At 37.9% G+C, this 18,920-nt stretch overlaps 1 protein-coding gene across 5 annotated transcripts in view; it reads left to right on the top strand.

Moving 5' to 3' along the window:
- Positions 1-18,920, top strand: part of Luzp2 (leucine zipper protein 2) — a 351,648-nt gene that overhangs the window by 256,354 nt on the left and 76,374 nt on the right. For all 5 annotated transcript variants that reach the window (XM_015998320.3, XM_076543836.1, XM_006979660.4 and 2 more), the window contains 2 exons: positions 8,018-8,080; positions 12,556-12,618. In XM_015998320.3, coding sequence (XP_015853806.1) covers positions 8,018-8,080; positions 12,556-12,618 — 126 coding nt within the window. The remainder of the gene's footprint in view (positions 1-8,017; positions 8,081-12,555; positions 12,619-18,920) is intronic.

The raw sequence follows: 18,920 nt of genomic DNA on the forward strand, positions 1-18,920 counted from the left end.
TTGCTCTCTTTCAAACTCATGGCCTCTCTGTTCATTAATTATTGCTACATGTATATATGTATATGCATATATACCCCTAAATATAACAAGCTCAGTCTATATAATGCTACTCATATGTATGTTTTCAGGGCTGACCATTCAGTACTGCTGGTTTCTCTCTCATGGAGAAAATCATTTCTCCTACTCTGAGCACTCCTTAGTTGTCTATAGTTCTTTATGTAGGATTGAGACCTTGTGGTTGCTCTTCTGTCCTCTTGGGCATGTCTATTGTTGTTGTCTTTGTTCAGCACATGTTGTAGGCAGTCATGTTAGTGAGTCTTTATGGTTGTAGTAGACAGTACAAGAAGACACAGTCTCATAGCAAATTCTGTGATCCTCTGACTCTCACAATCCTTCTATCCCTGCTTCCATAGTGTTCCCTGAGTCTTAGGTGTAGGAGTTGTGCTCTAGATGTATCCACTGGTATTGGGCTCAACAATCTGCCTTTTGATTAGCCACAAACCATCCCTGATGGTGTCCTATCTGCTAAGACAATGAAATGGTAGCACAAGCACAAAGCTGGTTGGATTAATGAAAACATAACTGATTTAACTTAAGTCTTCTTCCAAGATACAGTACCCTTAATTATGCTAGGTTTCCATAATACTCCTCAAGTGACCTTTAATTTTAGCTGTTTCTCCCATATTCCCATTCTTCTCCACCTCTCCTCCCTATCTCCACTTGATGCTGCCATTCTAGCCCCCTTTAATCCTTCCATAATTCTCTATTCTTTTTCCATTTCCTAAAAGGTCTATCTCTACCCCTTAGTTCCATCCTCTATTCCTAAACTCTATGAACTGAAGCTTGATTATCACTGACTTCACAGCTAATATCCACATATAAGGGAATAAATACTGTATTTGTCTTTCTGGGTCTGAGAAACCTCACTCAGGATGCTTTTTTTTTCCTAGTCCTATCCATTTACCTGAGAATTTAATGATTTCAGGGTTTTTAACTGAGTAATACTCTATTATATACCACATTTTATCCTTTCTTTTGTTGTCAGAAATCTAGTTTGTTTCTAAGATCTGGTTATTATGAACAGAGCAGCAGTGAGCATGGTTGAACAAGTATCTCTGCTGTAGGATGAAGCATCCTTTGGATATATCCCCAAGAATGGTATAGCTTGATATTGGGTTAGATCGATTCCTATCTTTCTGGGGAATCACCACACTGATTTCTGTATTGGTTGCATAAGTGTGCACTACTACCAGCAATGGAAGAGTGCTTCCCCTAGTCCACATCCTTGCAGCATTAGATTTTACTAGTTTTATTCATCTTAGCCATTCTGATGGGTATAAGAAGAAATATCAAAGTAGTTTTGATTTGCATTTCCCTAATGGTTAATGATGTTGAACATTTCTTTAAGTGTTTCTCAGCCATTAGAGTTTCCTTTTTTGAGAATTCCCTGTTTATATTTGAAGTCCATTTTTAGATTGGGTTATCTGTTTTCTTGATATCTAGTTTTTTTAATTCTTTATATATTTTGGATATTAGCCCTTTATTGGATGTGTATTTAGCAAAAAATCTTTTGCTTTCTGTATACAGGCTGCCAGTTTGTCTGAATGGCAGTATCCTTTGCTTACAAAAGCTCTCAGTTTCATGAGGTCCCATTAATTATTTGTTGATCTTAGTGCCTGCACTAACAGTGTTCTGTTCAGAAAGTCATCTCCTACACCAATGAGTTCAAGGTTATTCCCCACTTTCTCTTCTATCAAGTCTAGTGTATTTAATTTTATGTCGAGGTGTTTGATTCATTTAGAGTTGAGTTGTGTGCACTTGTGATAAGCATGGGTATGTTTGGATTCTTCTACATTCAGCCAGCCAGTTTGACCAGCACCATTATTTGAAGAGGCTATGTTTTTCCTCTGTGTATTTCTGGCTTCCTTATAAAAAAAGAAATCAAATGAGTTGGCTGTTTGAATCCTGGGACTTATGCAGGGACACTTGGCTCGGTCTGGGAGGGGGGGAATGGACCTGCCTGGACTGAGTCTACCAGGTCGACCCCGGTCCTCTGGGGAGACCTTGATCTGGAGGAGGTGGGAATGGGGGGTGGGCTGGGGGGAAGGGGGGGGCGAGAGGGGGAGAACAGGGGAATCTGTGGCTATTATGTTGAACTGAATGGTGTTGTAAAATAATAAAAAAAGGAAGTGAAAAAAAAGAAAATGAAAAAAAAAGAAATCAGATATTCATAAGTGTACAGTATAAAAAAAGAAATCAGATATTCATAAGTGTATGGATTTATGTCTGGGTCTTCAATTCGATTCCATTGATCAGCCAATCTGTTTTTGTGCCAATACCATGCACAAAAATGTGTTTATTATTGTAGGTTGCTCTGTAGTAAGGCTTAAAATCGCTAATTGTGATATCTCAGTTCTTTTCTTATTCAATATTGTTTTAGCTATCCTGGATTTCTGTTGTTGTTTTTCATGTGAAGCTGAAAATTGTCCTTTTAAGATCTATAATGAAGTGGGTTGGAATTATGTGGGGCTTGCATTGAATCTGTGGATTGCTTTTGGTGGAAGAGATACTTTTAGTATGTTAATCCTGCTGATCCATGAGCATGGGACATCTTTTGTCTTCTGATATCTTCTTCAACTTCTTACTTCAAAGACTTGAGGTTTTTCTCATACAAATCTTTCATCTGCAAAGTTACCCCAAGATAATTTTTATTATTTGAGACCATTGCAAAGGTGTTGTTTCCCTGGTTTCTTTCTCTTTTTCTGTAAATTAATTTTGTATCTAGCTACTTTACTGAAAGCTGCAGGAGTTCCCTGGTAGAATTTTTAGGGTCACTTATGTATATTATCATATCATCTGCAAATAAAGATACTTTGACTTCTTCTTTTCCAATTTGTATCCCATCTCCTTGATCTCCTTCAGTTGTCTTATTGCTCTCACTAAGAATTCAAGTAGTATATCGAATAGATATGGAAAGAGTAGACAACTTTGTCTTGTTCCTGATTTTAGTGGAATTGCTGTGAGTTTCTCTCCTTGTAAGTTGATGTTGGCTGTAGGCTTGTAAACTGCCTTTATTTTGTTGAGGTAGATCCCTTGTGTTTCTAATCTTTCCAGGAAGTTTACAATGAAGGGGTGTTGAATTTTGTCAAAGGCATTTTCTGCATCTACTAAGATGACCACAATGTTTTTTGTCTTTCAGTCTATTTATATGTTGAATTACATTTATCATTTTTTTATGTTGAACCACCCCTGCATCTCTGAGATGAAGCCTATTTGATCATAGTGAACGATCTTTTTGATATATTCTTAGGTTCAGTTTTAGAGTATTTTATTGACAATTTTTGAATCTATGCTCATAAAGGAAATTGTCTTTCATCATTGGCTCTGTATGGTTTAGATATCAGGGTAGCTGTGGCCTCATAACATGAACTGGGCAACAATGATCCTTCTGCTTCTATTTTCTGCACTAATTTGAAGAGTATTGGCATTAACTTTTATTTGTAAGTCTGGTAGAATTCTGTGCTAAAACCATCAGGCCATGGTTTTGTTTTGTTTTTTTTAAGTTGGAAAACTTTTAATAACTGCTTATATTTTACTAGCTGTTATAGGTCTGTTTAAATTGCTTATCTGATCTTGATTAATTGCCTTTGGTAAGTGGTGTATATCAAGACAATTATCCATTTCTTTTGGTGGAGTACAGGTTTTAAAAGTATGTCCTGATGATTCTGTGAATTTCATCACAGTTTCTTTTAATACTCCCCATTTCATTCTTATTTGGTTAATTTGGATGCTCTCTTTATGCCTTTTAGTTAATTTGGATGTGTTTGTTAATTTTATTGATTGTCTCAAAGGACCAACTCTTTGTTTTATTGATTCTTTGTATTGTTCTCTTTGTTTCTATTTTATTGATTTCACCACTGAGTTTTTATTTCTTCCTATCTACTCCTTCTGGGTGTGAAATCTTGTTTTTGATCTAGAGCTTTCAGGTGTGCTGTTAAGTTACTAGTATGAGATTTCTCCAACATTTTATGTAAGCACTTTGTGCTATGAGCTTGCCTCTCAGATCTTCTTTATTGTGTCACATATTTGGGGTATATTGTACATTCATTTTCATTCAATTCTAGAAGCTCTTTCATTTCTTTCTTGACCCACTTTTCACTCAGTAGTGAGTTGTTCAGTTTCCATGAGTTTGTAAGCTTTCTGTTGTTTCTATTTTTGTTGATATCCACCCTTAATCTGTAGTGGTCAGATAGGATGTAGGGTGTTATTTCAATTTTATTGCATCATTTGAGACTTGCTTTGTGCCTGAGTATGTGTTCAATTTTGGAGAAAGTTCCATGAGGTGCTGAAGAAGATATATTCTTTTGTGCTTGAGTGAAACATTCTGTAGATATCTGTTACATCCATTTGATATATAACATCAGTTAACTCCAGCAGTTCTGTTTAGTTTTTTGCTGGATGACTTGTCACTGACAAGGGTAGGGTATTAAAGTCTCCCACTAACAGCATGTGAGGGTCAATATATGACTCAAGCTGTAGCAGTGTTTCTTTTACAAACGTGGGTGCACTTGTGTTTGGGATATAGATGTTAAGAATTGAAATGTCCTCTTGGATTTTTTTCCTCTGATAAGTATGTAGTATGCTTCCCTATCTCTTTTGGTTAGTTTTGGTTTCAAGTCTATTGTGCTAGATATTAAAATGGCTATACTGGCTCGCTTCTTAGGTTTATTTGCTAGGAATATATTTTCCATCCTTTTTTTCTGAGGTGACGTTTTGATGTTAAGGTGAGTTTCTTTGATGCAGCAGAAGGATGGATTCTTTTTTTTCTTTGCATTCATTCTCTTAGTATGTGACTTTTTATTGGGGAGCTGAGACCATTGATGTTGAGTGATATGAATAAGCAGTGTTTGTTGACTCCTGTTATTTTGGTGTGTGTGTGTATGTGTGTGTGTGTGTGTGTGTGTGTGTGTGTGTGTGTGTGTGTGTGTGTGTGTGTGTGTGTGTTTTGCTAGTCTGAGATTATTTATTTCTTGGATTTTCTTTAAGAATTTTATTACTTCTTCTTTAAGACACTGATGGCATTCTAAAGATTATTTTAACATCTTTTTCCCCCTTCAGCTGTGTTGGAATACTGAGGGCCTGCTATGGTAGATTGCTGGGCTCTAGTGGACACATATTGTCCTGGTGGTTACTGAGTGTGTTTACACTGGTGTCTAGAATTCTGAAGGTGTAATTCTAGGTGCTGGTATCTGGTCTTGTCTTCACTGGGTTCTTGTTTTGTTCTTTGACTTCTGTTGACCTCTCTGGTTGTTGGTAGATTGTAGCCACTTGGGGTTTCCAGGTCAAATGTGTCCCTGGGTATTAGGAGTTTACAATTCACAATAGGTTTGAGCTGGGGGTAGTGGCTGTTGGAGGAGATGAATGGGAGAGAGGAAAGCAGGGTGTTCTGTTAGGATCTGCTTAGTTCCCTGGGAATGGGGCCAGATAGTGGGGAGAGACCACACCAGGTTTACAACAGAGTTGGGATGAGACTGCTAATTGAACATGGAGAAACGAAGGGAGAGGTGAAGCTCTGCAATCAGCCTACCTGCTTCCTTGTCCAGAGTGTCTTGTGGGTTCCCAGGGATTGCCTGTTGAAGTTGGGGGATGGTGTAAAGCAATGAGTGGAGAAAGGGTGGTTAAGAAGGGAAGATTTGTGTGGTCCAATGGAGGTAGGTAGGGACTTGTTGGGGAGCTCAGTGGGTGTTCTGCTACAGAGCTGGGGATGAGACTGCTGGATTGGATTTGAAGATACAAAGGGAGAAGTGAAATCTGCAGTTAACCTACATGCTTCCCTGGCCATCAAGAATGAATGATTTCTATTTTCCTCTTGCTGTTTATATATTGTTTAGCTAGCTGCTGAAAATAGCATTGCAAGGACAGATTGATCAAACAGTGTTTTTGACCCCCTCTTTTCAATTTTTCTTTCTGCCCTTCGCTGCAAGCAATATCTTTTCCCTCTGTCACCCGAGTCCTTTCTTCTGCACTCGCTGCCCTGTGGGCCTTGTTTTGCCCTGGAGGACATTCCCCCTAGACTTTGTTTCATACCTGCAGTTCTGCAGTAAGGTGGATACATCTGGGTCAGGACTTGTGCTATCCTAGCATGTTGATGTTTCTGTGAGGTGGTCTTTGGCTGTTGCAGGGAACGTTGTCAGCCCAGATGAGAACAATTCATTTAGGCTGTATATGTATATTTACACACAGACTTACATGTATCATGTGGGATTTTTAGATAGTTAATAGCATGATTCCTTGTGACTTTTCAGGCATCCTTACTGCAATTCTACCCTCCTCCCTCCTTCTTTTTCATTTACCTTCCTCCCCCTAATTAAATGCCTGCTTCTCCCAGTTCCCAGACCATATCACTTGTACCCTGTTCTCTCCCTTTCTATTGCCTTCCTACCCCCTGCAATGTTTGCTTTTTATTTTCCTCATTTCTACAGTTACTCCAGGATTAAAATAAATTCTATAAAATTTTTAATAAAAAAGATTACCTGATAATCCCCCTTCCCTTCCTCCTTCACCCACTCTTTCTCTCTTTGCCTTTTGATGCAAACAAAAAAAAATTGGAATGAGGGTTGCTTTCACCATGTGCAGGCAGAAAATTATATGGACACTAACAGAAATTGAAATGAGTGTAGACATGGAGTGCATAATATCAATTTACACACTAGGGCAACCGGCCTATTGGCTGTCTGGATTAGGAACACCGACAGCCTAACTTTACTATAGTAGAAAGTCTCATTAAGAAAGAATAAAGTCTGGTCTAAAAGTATCAGATTCTCTGTGCTTTGAACGCTGCTGTGTTTATGGTTTCTGATCTCTCTTTTTTCAATGGAAAAGAATGAGACTCTTGTCTTAGTTTTTGGGACTTCTTCTGAGGATGCCATAGATACAGTGAGAAAGGAAGAACATTAGAGAGACTGAAACTGGCTCTTTGATGAACTGTCAAATGGAGCCTCAAAGGAGGAGGAGAGAGGAAAAGATTAAAACTTAGGGATGATAAAACTACTTCATTTTCATATGGATTTCTCTGCACTTTTCAGATGGAAATGAGTGTTTGTGAGACCTGTATTTCAACAGTGAAGCAGCAAGCTAGCGTGCCCCAGCCCCTGTGCTCAGTCCCCATCACAACCTATGACACACACTTCCGGCCTTTCTCATAAGGTCAGGAAGAGTCAGGGAAACAAATGTTTACCTCCCAACCTCTGCCAATGTTCTAAGATTTATAAGGTTAACAGGTCACTCACTTCTGAGGGCTGGAATCAGAACTGGCTTCTAAACACAAAAGAACCTTAAAGATGAAGTCTCTCCATAGTTATAAGATTCTGAGACTAGTCTTTGGTGGAATGCAGATGTTCTTTGAGTGTGTGGCTTTATTGTAATAGGCCATAAGGCGCCCCCTGTGCAAGTGCCATGGGAGAGATGCTTGTGGAAGATAGCATGGAGTGCTAATGTGGAGCTGAGGTTATTTTATGAAACTACATGCAAAAGTAAAGAAACATAGATGAAGAAAAACTTGAAGTAAATTCTGATATTTTAATTTTTCTTTACATTTATATGTGTGCCTGCTGTGTGTGTGTGTGTGTGTGTGTGTGTGTGTGTGTGTGTGTGTTCATCTGCATGTGTTATGGTATACCTGTGGAGATTATAAGACCACTTTTGGGAGTCAGTTCTCTCCTTCCAACATGTGGGTCCTTGGGATCAATCTTATGTCATCTCACTTGGTGGCAAGTACCTTGACCTACTAAGCCATCTCCTTGGCCAAAGTTTTTTGTTTTAAGTAAATATCCTAAAATTCATTGATGAAATTTTGGTTGAAAAATTGTTTTAGAGTGAATAACAAAACTCTTACAAATTCTTTAGATAACCTGTAACTTTAATCTGTGAGCCAAATATAGAGTGACATGCTTGAATTAATTAAGGAAGTTCTTATTAATTTACCACTTTTTGTGTAAAATTCTCTTTCTTTCCTCAGAATAAAAGCTTGAAAAACAAATTGTTGTCAGGAAGCAAGCTGTGTGGGATTCATGCCGAAGAGGTGAGTTAATGTGACCTTCTCAGAAGTTTAACTGGTTAGAATTAATATTAAATTAAATCTTGCATAATCCAAAGAATAGCTTTTCCCTTAACACAAATGAAAACACTGGATACCAAATAAAATACATTTTAGTTTTGTATGTATCTAATTATTCCAACATTACACAAATGAAAAAAAAAAAAGTGTACCTAATGTCATGTTCAGAAGATAATTTTCTAACTCCTGTCTCAATTGTATGGACCAATTCTCCCCAGTAGGAAATTATCGGATGCCCACTGCATTTTCCTTATGCCTTGTAAAATCTATATGCCACCATCAAAGTTCCTAAGATCAATATTAGTTTACCAAGCACATACACCTGTTCTGTTTTCTGTGTAACAAAATTGTGTCATTATTACTCAAGGAGGAACAAACATTATTCTGAGTAATACATATTTAATCACAATAGTCAGTTTTATCTAATTCTGACTAGATGCTAAGTTCAAAATAGAACCAGAGTTTGTAGGAACTGTTAAGGATAGTAATAAAGTAATAGTGAAATCTGCAAGTAAGTGTAATTTAAAGACAAGAGACAGGAGTCCCTGTGGCCCAGGGGCACTTAGAAAGCATGCATGAAGACAATTTACACACTGAGAATCCCATGAATGAGAATTAGGCATAGAAGCTTTTCCATTCCAGGAAGACCTGATGTATGCAAAGAAAATGGGAAGGAAGGAAGCTTAAAAGAAGAACCGTGACTTTACAGCGTAAAAGTTGACTCCCTCCCCATAGATGTCCAAAAGGGAGACTGGGAGCTGCTCAAACAGATTCATCATTGCCTAACTATGACATTCCTTCACTTCCCTTTTGTTAAGAATACCTTTCCCATTGCCTTTCTGTAGATGGAAAAGGGGATTTTTCTTGGTAGAATAGAAACGTTGTCTTGAGTCTTCCGGTTAGGAAAAAACACAGTCTCTCTCACTATACTGTTTGTAAGAACAAGAGCACATGCTTAGGCAATATGGGAGCTCAAAATATATACTAAGACAAAGCTATCATCAAAAATACCATACCTCAAAGTTTACATGTGATATGATCATTTGGAGAATAAATTTCTTACACACACACACACACACACTCACACACACACACACATATAAACAATTGATAGAAAAAGCTTTAAGACATAGAAAGCGCCGGGCGGTGGTGGCGCACGCCTTTAATCCCAGCACTCGGGAGGCAGAGCCAGGTGGATCTCTGTGAGTTCGAGGCCAGCCTGGACTACCAAGTGAGTCCCAGGAAAGGCGCAAAGCTACACAGAGAAACCCTGTCTCGAAAAACCAAAAAAAAAAAAAAAAAAAAAAAAAGACATAGAAAGCAAATGTTGATTCTCCTTGAGAAGGAAAATGCAACTGGGTAGTTTGTAGATCTGACCCAAGGAAAAAGCTTCATTTCTTTGCATTTTGCTCTATTTGGACAGAAATAAGCATGACCATGTTCCTAATTTTGGGATTGTTGAAATAAGACAAATGTGTGTTGTGACAGTTCTAAATACTGTGATATAGTAAATGGAATGATGTTTTGAATAAGGAATGTCTAAGCCAGATGTGATACAGGCACCTGTGTTGCCAGCAGCTGGGCTATAGGACAGGAAGATCAAAAGTTCAAGGTCATTCTCAGCTACAACAGTGATTCCTAAGGGAGGCCTGAGCCACTTAATACTCTATCTCAAGAAATTAAAACATGGAAAATGTCTGGATAAAAGTTACACTGAACATTTTACCAGCGTCCCCACAAAACTGAAGTATAGGAAAGAAGGGGGCACTAGAAGTATCACTGGTGTTTAGAAAATTAAGTAGTTCCTACCTTTATAATTTATCCTCCTCATTCAAGAATGTTCCTAATTTCCCTCAACTCAGTGAAAAATAAATCTCATTTGTTCATTGCTGTGTTCTTCATGTTATTTCCTTAATGGTTGAAATGCAGTCAGTTCACATAATTTATTCGTTTTGCCATACCTTGTTAAATATTTATAGAACAATATTAGAGCTCAGTATTCTGGGTAACAAGGGAAATGTTTATACTGACACAATAGTATTTTAAAATAATATGAACAAAATTTTATTATTTGATTCATCATTATTTCTTAAAATAACAATCTTTCCTGCTGGAGACTAGCTGAAAGGAGCTTAGCGTCAGGGCCACGGGCTCTCGACTCTATACCCACGCAGGAATGAAATGCACTGTGATTTGGCATAGAAGAACGTGGACTGTGACTTTTCCTGGGGAGATGCGAACAATATGTATTCACTGCACATAGGGCACTAGAAACAGGATGAATAAAGGCCGCTGCATCACTGAAATCCTCATCCCAGCATGGGCAGCAGCTCAAGAAAGAGGCATCTCTCTGGCCTTGGTGCATCACTGAAGACAGCTTAGTGGGTTAGAGATTCCCCTCTACCCTGAAACCGCCATTGTTGATATGACCTTGATGAGGTTGCCAGGTGTCTTCTAAATTCCTGGGCTTTCTGAGCACAGTGAACAATAATTAGCTTCCTTAGGAGCCTCCCTCCTCCAAGAGCTAATGTTTCAATCCAGAGAAAATAGTTATACAACAAACATTAAAAAACGGCAAATACTACCAACACCATCTGCCATTACCACCACTATTATTTCATAAAGGGAAAGTTATTTGAACATAAATTTGTAGGAAGGAATCTCAGATTAGACACTTGTCTCCTAAATGAGACTAAGGAGCTAAAATGTTCCATCATGGCTGCCTAAATCCTCGTCATCATTTTCTTCTAGATGTCGTTATCGTTATTCCCAGCTTTAATTAGTTCATGCACATGTAGACAGTCCATGACCTTCATGATCTGATATTTGGAATTACATTTACAATTATCTATGTAGGAAAAATAAAATTACTGTGATTCCAAATATTGTATCATTTGTTAAAGGCATATCCCTTTTGATATTTTAACATATCAAAATATTGCTGACAAGCTAAGACAGCATGTTATGTGTTTTCAAATTAACATACATTCTACAATAGATATATTCCTTTGTGGGAACCCACAAAGGACTCCAGTTTGTGACTTGATTCCATCTTGACTCAAGGTCAGAGAGTTCAAGTTTCTCTTTCCTCTTTAAGGCTGGATAATAGGATGTTTGGACAAAGGTGTGATTACCAGATGTCTTGAGAATTAAGGAGATATTTACACTAGTTTGTACCTTAAACCATGGTGTCCTTGAGAGAGGGAGGTCTTTTGCCTCCCCTGCTTTGTGTATAAAAAGGCCCTGAGAAATAAACTCAAGGTGACTGTGGTACTGACCCAGAGCCCTCCAGATGCTATTCTGTGGCTTACTGGTGTTAACTTACATCTTGTTACTCATCGCGGCAGTGGCTGGCAGCGTCTCCTGACTCAGCCTTCCACTTCCCAGAATTATCCTTTCTCTTTATCCCGCCTATACTTCCTGTCTGGCTACTGGCCAATCAGCACTTTATTTATTAACCAATAAATTATTTTACTGACACATTCAGAAAAACACATTCAGAGCATACAGTACATCCCACAGCAAATTTTCATGATATTTTCAGATCATACAGAATGCTATTCTCTACATTATTCTGATTTTAGAATGTGGGCTAAAGAAGTGAGCACCTACTATTCTTCATCATGTTTTGTACATTCGCCCATGATCATGTGTATGTGTGCATATGTGTATATGGCCATGTGGATGTCTCTTCCCAGTGAAGTATGAGGACCCATTATTTCAAGAGTAGAAACTCAGTGAGCCAAGGCACTTGCATTACAGCACTGGTAATCATGTTTTTTTCTGAAAGGCAGAGGATGCATAGTCTTCTTCTCCAGCTTACAGGTAAATTATAAGGATACAGGTAAATGTGTGTAGCAATATGTCACTGGGAGCAATTGAGTTTGTTAAACATTTTTGTATTTATAAGTATCCTGTTACAAAGTGTGGTCTTCTTTAACCTAATTCACTCTTGAATGATAGAATTTTGCTGGCATTCTGTCCATTTGGTTGTTAGTTTCCATTGAAATTACAGTGAATTAAAACCTGTCCATTCATTTACAGTTACCCACCACTGATCTTAAAAAAGTATTTAAATAAAAACAGAAATAACTGCATTTATACACATGCCTTGCCACTTAAAATTAGATTTTTTGTCATGCCTAAATTACAGATATTTTGTGTGTTTGTGTGTAGAGTACAAGATAGAAAGTTTATTTAAATAACACCTTTGTAAACATATAATTTTTTTAAACAGACTGAATTCTTGCTTCCTGACCCAGATGTCTACATGTCTAATGTCAAAACTAAATTTAGTCTTCTCTGTTGATTGTCCAAATTATAGGCTTCTGTTTGACTAAGCTGAAGCATTTAAACCTGTGCAGTGTGAAAAAATTTAAATCTTCAAGACTGAAAATACAAGTGAGCATAGGCACTAATGTATATCTCTGCTTTTACAGTCAAAAAAAATTCAAGCCCAACTGAAAGAGCTCCGTTATGGGAAGAAGGACTTGTTATTTAAGGTAAGCATCTTACCTGCTTTTCCTCCCAAATGCCCTTCCAACACCTAATTTGCAAAACATATTACTTGGAGTAATTGAAATTTCTGGACTTTCTAATGAAGAATCATTGTCTGAGTTGGAGTTCTCTCTATTTTATGATTATGAGTATGAGTACGAGTGAATCTTAATTAATGATTATGAGTGAATCACTAGGTCCATTTGTAGCCCAAGGTAGATTTGATTCTAATGTATTTTAAGTTCCTATAACTCTACTTATGGTCATTAGGTATTTAGGAGGGTTGCCTTTGGTATATTTCCATAGACTAAAGGATATATTGAGAAAGTTTTGACACACGAATTTGACTGGTAACCCTACAATCTTAACAGAAGTTTACTGACACATTCAGTCACAGGTCTATCTGATCAAAATCTGAACTTCAGAAATCAGCATCCACTGAGAATGTGAAGAGAGGAATGGCTGTCCAAGCTATCTTGGTTCTGAATTCCTGGCCTATAGGAGCATTATCTTCTGTCACAGGAGGCTTTGCAGATGGGACTAAATTACGATCTTTTTAACTGTAATGATCACCATAAGTGAAAAATTGAGGTTTAGTTTTAAGATATAAATATTTTACTAAATGTGGCAGTGAAGTGATTTCTATTGAAAACAGTGAGAAATGACAGAGTGGTACACTGTACTTCTTCTTGGCTTTAGAATCAGAGGAAATGTTCTGATTGTGCCAACAGGTATTTGTATGTAACACGTGATTCTGGCACGTCTCAACAAATGTTCCTTCTGCTTTTTTCTTTGGTACCTTTTAACCCACAGTCTCCAAAGGTCTAAGAAAACATCTGGACTTGTCAGACATAAAACCTCAAATACCTGGAGAAAACTGTCATTGTTTATGACTAATTTCAATAGAGAATAAATAACTATTTATAAATGGGATTGAATAAAGAACAAGGTGTCATAAGGAGATGCTCAGAAGGACTTGTCTGTGCCATCACCTCTCAGTCTTTCTGCCATTTTTCCTTACTGAGGCTTGGCCTGTCACCTCTAGGACCTTCAATTAGCCATTCTAGGTCAGAGCATATACTCATGGCTAGCCATTTCAATGATCCACAGAGGACAGTGTTTTAATGGTCAGTATCATGGCTGTGTTGAGGCAGTGGGAAAGAGAAGAAGACTGGAAAAGCTCACATACAAAATATCTGAGGCTCATCCAGCATTTTCTGAGTTGAAAGTACTCAGTACTCTACAGTGACATGTTTATTCTTATGTAGCACTATGAAATGGACTAGTTTATTATTAAGTATTTTGAAAGTTTAGACAGTTAGGAAGTATTCTTATATATGGAAGTTTGTCTTTTTCCATTCTGAATATACTTCCTTGCATAGAGGAACTTCTTTCTGATGGCAAGTGTGTCTAAGGCTGGTGAGACTACAAGTATGTATCACAATGATGGGTCTCTAAATACGTTATAAATTTCGTTATGTTTGTGTTTTCCCAATTCCAGACTGCATCCATTCTGGACATTGCTAATAATCCTATTACCCTGTTCTATTGATTCCCATCTAGCCTCAAACTCTCATTCTAAAATTTGATACAGTTTTCAAATCTCATTCCTAGCTGGCATTCAAACATCAAGTTTTTACACCCTGGTGCTTCTGCAGAGCCACCCTACTCAGATAGGATTGGATCGTTTCTGCCTCATTATTGAAGTGGTGATTGAAGGCTATTGTAGAGGCATGATACAAAAGTTAGCGCTGTGATGCCTATAACACTTTTGAATGTTATGGAAGACAGTCAAAATAAAGCCAGTAATGCTGGTAGCACACTACTCTTTGGATCTGAGGGGTGGGTTGATCCTGGGATTGTTGCTTACCTTTATATACTCTTGTCTGGTCCATCATGTTAAGTTTTTGACTTGACCTCTCAAGCAGCCTTCTCCCTGAGAAAGGCCTTTAATTTACACTAAATTATTTAGTGACTCATATTTCTTCCTTGGTACAAATAGAGCAGTCAGATATCATAAACCTCATGGGGGAATATCACTTCCCTTCAGGAACTGTCTGGAGGTACTCCAGGCCCAAGTACAAGGCCACATGAGATGCTGTGGAGGCAGAGGCTCTTCAGAAATGTTTACTCATCCTATTTTTTCTTAGTTCACAGATGATTAAACACATGTTCCTAGTCATATACGTTCACTTTAGTTTTTGAAATTCTAAACTAGAAATCACAGCACATTTTAAGTACACAGTTGAGCACCCTGAAGTTCCTCTCTAGGAAGAGTCCATCCTTCTCAATCCTTATAGTTAACCACCCTCAAGCAGCTCTCATCCCCAATTAAAATACAGGGAACAATACAGTAATGTCTCCAATCCAAACTTAAAATTTATTACCACCATAAAATTAAAGAAAGAGCCATAAACATCCAGGGATTTCACACATTGTATATATTTTAAGGTGCCTTGTTTGCCTATCTTTTATCCTAATGGCTATAAAAGCAGATTCAAATGATAGGAGCAAACTGCTGTCCTTTGAAGACTCTTTTGGCAACATCTTTAGATGTTTTTCCACTGTCATCTTTAGATGTTTGTCCTCATGTCAGGAGGCATTTCAGATCTACATCCGAGTTGGGTGTGGTGCATCCCTTTAAACTTAGTACTCTGGATGTGGAGGCAGGTAGATCTCTGTGAGTTCCAGGCCAGCTTTGTCCACATAGCTAGTTCCAGGACAGCCCAGGGCTATGTAGTGGGACCCCGTCTCAGAAAACAAAGAAACAAAGCCAAATCTGCATCTGTGAACAACATCCTTGATTTAGCTCTTAGATCATTCGTGTTATTTTTTCACTTACAAGGGAGTTTGTTAACCTATGCATAATGAAAGAGAAGAGACTTGCTGCTTAAGGTAATTGCAAAGAAAGTTGATCAGCAGACACTATTTATAGCACTTTATAAAAAGGAGAGACAGGCCACCATAAATCTCATCCCTCATAGGAATGGCCAGAGCAGAATCCACAGGAATTTCACCCTGGGAGTGTTTTATCAGTGTGACATGGGCAGTGGAATCACTAGGCCTGGATTTAGCCTATTAAAGAAATATTTCAGGTAAGCCAGTCTCTGCATGCTCATGGGGAAAAACAGGTCACATCCATTCATTGTAAGATAAATGTGTAAGAGTGTAAGAGAGTGGACTCTCCATAACAGAAGGCTCCTGTCAACATTACCTGTTTCAGGTTCCACAAAACTCAGACTAACCCCCTGACAGCACCACCTCTGCCTATAAATACTTGGCAATTAAGATCTATAACATTCCAAAGCAAGGGTCTTCTTTTTGTTGAAAAATTCTGTTCTATTTCTGTTAAAGCTGCTGTTCGCACAGAGATACCAGGCTTTACCAATGACCGTTTTCCCCAGGTCCTCTATTCCAGGTCCTGCTTTACCCTGTGTCTCTGTCTGTAGTTTCTGTTTTAGAGACTTTCTTCTCTTAGGTTTCTTCAGAGAGAACAAAAAGGAACACTTTTAACACATTGGTTGAACCTGGTTTTGACCAAGAGTAGAGCTAATTTCCTAGTAAATTTGAGACAGCCTGAAGGTACAGTCCTCTGTGGAGTGGAAGCAGACAATAGAGATAAATTCAGTGTCTGAACTATGACACTCAGCTGGAAGTTAGAAATTGCAGCCACCAATACATATTTCTAAATTTTAATCCAATCACCCAATCTGTACATTTTTTAAAACTCACAAGTAGCATATCTTCCAACACTGCCCCAGGCATTGCTACTTAACCTCCAGGAAATGGAGTAAAAGTCTTCCTCTGAGTCAGAAGTCTCCACAATGCATGTATGATAGGATGCGCAGTAGCGGTAACTTTCTATAGTCTGGGTAGGAGTTCGTGCTCAGTCCCTGTTTCTTTCAACCCGAGAAGAGAACACAATACAAAACTAATCTGCTATAGAGTCTAACATGGAATAGCATGATCCAACGGACAGAAGGAACATGCAAGCCAGACGATGATCACCAATAGCTATAGGAAAGTTATTCCATCAAGCCTCGCCATCATCTAATGGATACACACAGATGTCTGCTTGTTTGGCACATTTAGTCTGATGTAGCTAAAAGCATATGTAGCTGAAGGAGGAGATGCCTTCCCTTTTAGCTAAATCATATACCTAGAAATGGAGATTATATGGAGCCACACATTGAATATAAGTTTCTATATCAGGAAAAAGTAGGTAACATTCAAACATACACACTTCAAAGTTATTTATGAAACCGAAATGACATTCAGAATTAAAATGCAGATTATAAGGTATTTAATAATCTCTCCAAGTGTCTGTGAATTGTCTCCCTGAAGAATTTTATTTACCAACAAATTATCACCTCTCTTGACTTTGTTCATTTAATTTAAGAAATACATTCCACCCAGTGTCTGGAGTATATAAAATTATATTCCATGCTATACTTTCCATTTCATCTATGAAAGCACATTGGAAAAACACAAGAGAAGCTGTTCATTAGCTTCACTTTGCACACACACACACACACAACTTAGCACACAGACACATGCAAACCCCCATGAAATTCAGAGAGAGCCCAGCTCATGTTTACACCCTTAGACAGCAGCCAACACACTCAGATCTCAGGTTTTACAGAAATAGATTATTAAAAATATGTTGTTTTATTTATTTTATTATACGAACAGATTAAAAATAAAATGACTGTAAAAAAGAACATCAATACATGTGATTACTTTGTGTGTGTGCATAAATGTGTACTTGCCAGTTTTGGACATGTGGCACAAATGTGCATGTGGGCACACATTCATATGGGTGTGCTTACATGTATATGCCCAAAGTTGGCATCTTCCTTGGCCACTCTGAATTTTTAATTTTTTCTTTACATTTAAAAATGCATACATTTTAATTATAATATTAATTTAATTAAAACATCATTTCCCTTTTATTCCTCTCTCCAGACCCTCCCAGGTACTTATCCTCCAACCTCTTCCATGTCCCCCTGATCTTAAATCAATAGCTTTCTTTTTCATAGACCTTTATTGTTACGTGTATGTATGTATGTGTGTATGTATGTATGTATGTATTTAGAAATCAGTAAAATACAGACTGCTGAGCCTTTCATTATTTGTGTGTATATGGTTTCAAGCTTGACCACCTTGCCTTGGATGGCCAATAAGGGGGCTCATCCTAGGAGAGAATAAATCTCCTTCTCTCACCAGTTATTAGTTCCCTGAAACTCTGTGTAAGCAACGGTCCTGAGAAAATGTCCCCCTACAACATTAGCATGTCTATCGATATTACCATTGTCCTTGTTTATTCAACCATTTCTAGGATAGGGTCTTTCATAGCATACTTTCTGATATTCTGGCTCTCAAAATATTTCTGCTCCTCTTCAGTGATGTTCTCTGAGCCATACATGCAGGAGCTGTGATGTAGATGTATCCACTGAGGCTAGGCTCCCTATGATCTGTTGATCTCTGCATTGTGTCTAAGTGTGTTTTTCTGTGATGGTCTCCATTTGCTATAAAGAGAGACTTCTTTGATGAAGGGTGGTCACTAAACTTATCTGTGGGTGTAAGGACAATATTTAGAATGTAGTAAGGAATTATTTTGGTTTAGCAATGTAACAGTAGTAGAACTTCTTTTCTAAGATCTATGACTTCACTAGGCCTGGGAAGCTGGCTAGGTTTCTAGTACCAGGCATGATTTTACTCCTGCTGAGTTTGATTTAAGCCTAATTAGACAGCTGCCGTTACCACCAGCATGTGCCTGCCATTTATTGAGCCTTTATGGACATCTTTCCATGTTGGTCATTATTGTGATTCATAGGTGTTGCAACTGGGTAGGACTATTAATTACTTCTGATCCTTGGAAGCTTGCATAGTATTTTTTGGTATCACGGAAGCCAGACCACAGGAAGGAGGCTTTCAAAATAAATATAGATTGAATCATCTTAACTCCATGTGCTAATTTTGCATTGTCTGCAGCAACAGCAGCTTACCTTTAACCTATGAAAAGTAGCCAAGTACTATATCAATAAACTCTGTTGTTTTTTATGTCATTTGGACTAACCAGACTAAATTATTCTAAAGGAGGTTTATTGTACCTAGTACTGAAATTGTGTGAATACATGGCTCTTGTAGGAGGCATTGTCAACTCATGTGGCCAAACTACAAATATAAAGTAACATGATCGCTTGAGGCATTATCAAATAATCTTAATGTCAGTAGGGTGTTGTTCCTCTTTCCCCTTCTGTATTGACCTCACACCCTTCCAGAATTAAAATCTTTATTTTTGGTA

This window comes from Peromyscus maniculatus, chromosome 1, assembly GCF_049852395.1.
Source record: "Peromyscus maniculatus bairdii isolate BWxNUB_F1_BW_parent chromosome 1, HU_Pman_BW_mat_3.1, whole genome shotgun sequence".
Lineage (NCBI taxonomy): Eukaryota > Metazoa > Chordata > Mammalia > Rodentia > Cricetidae > Peromyscus > Peromyscus maniculatus.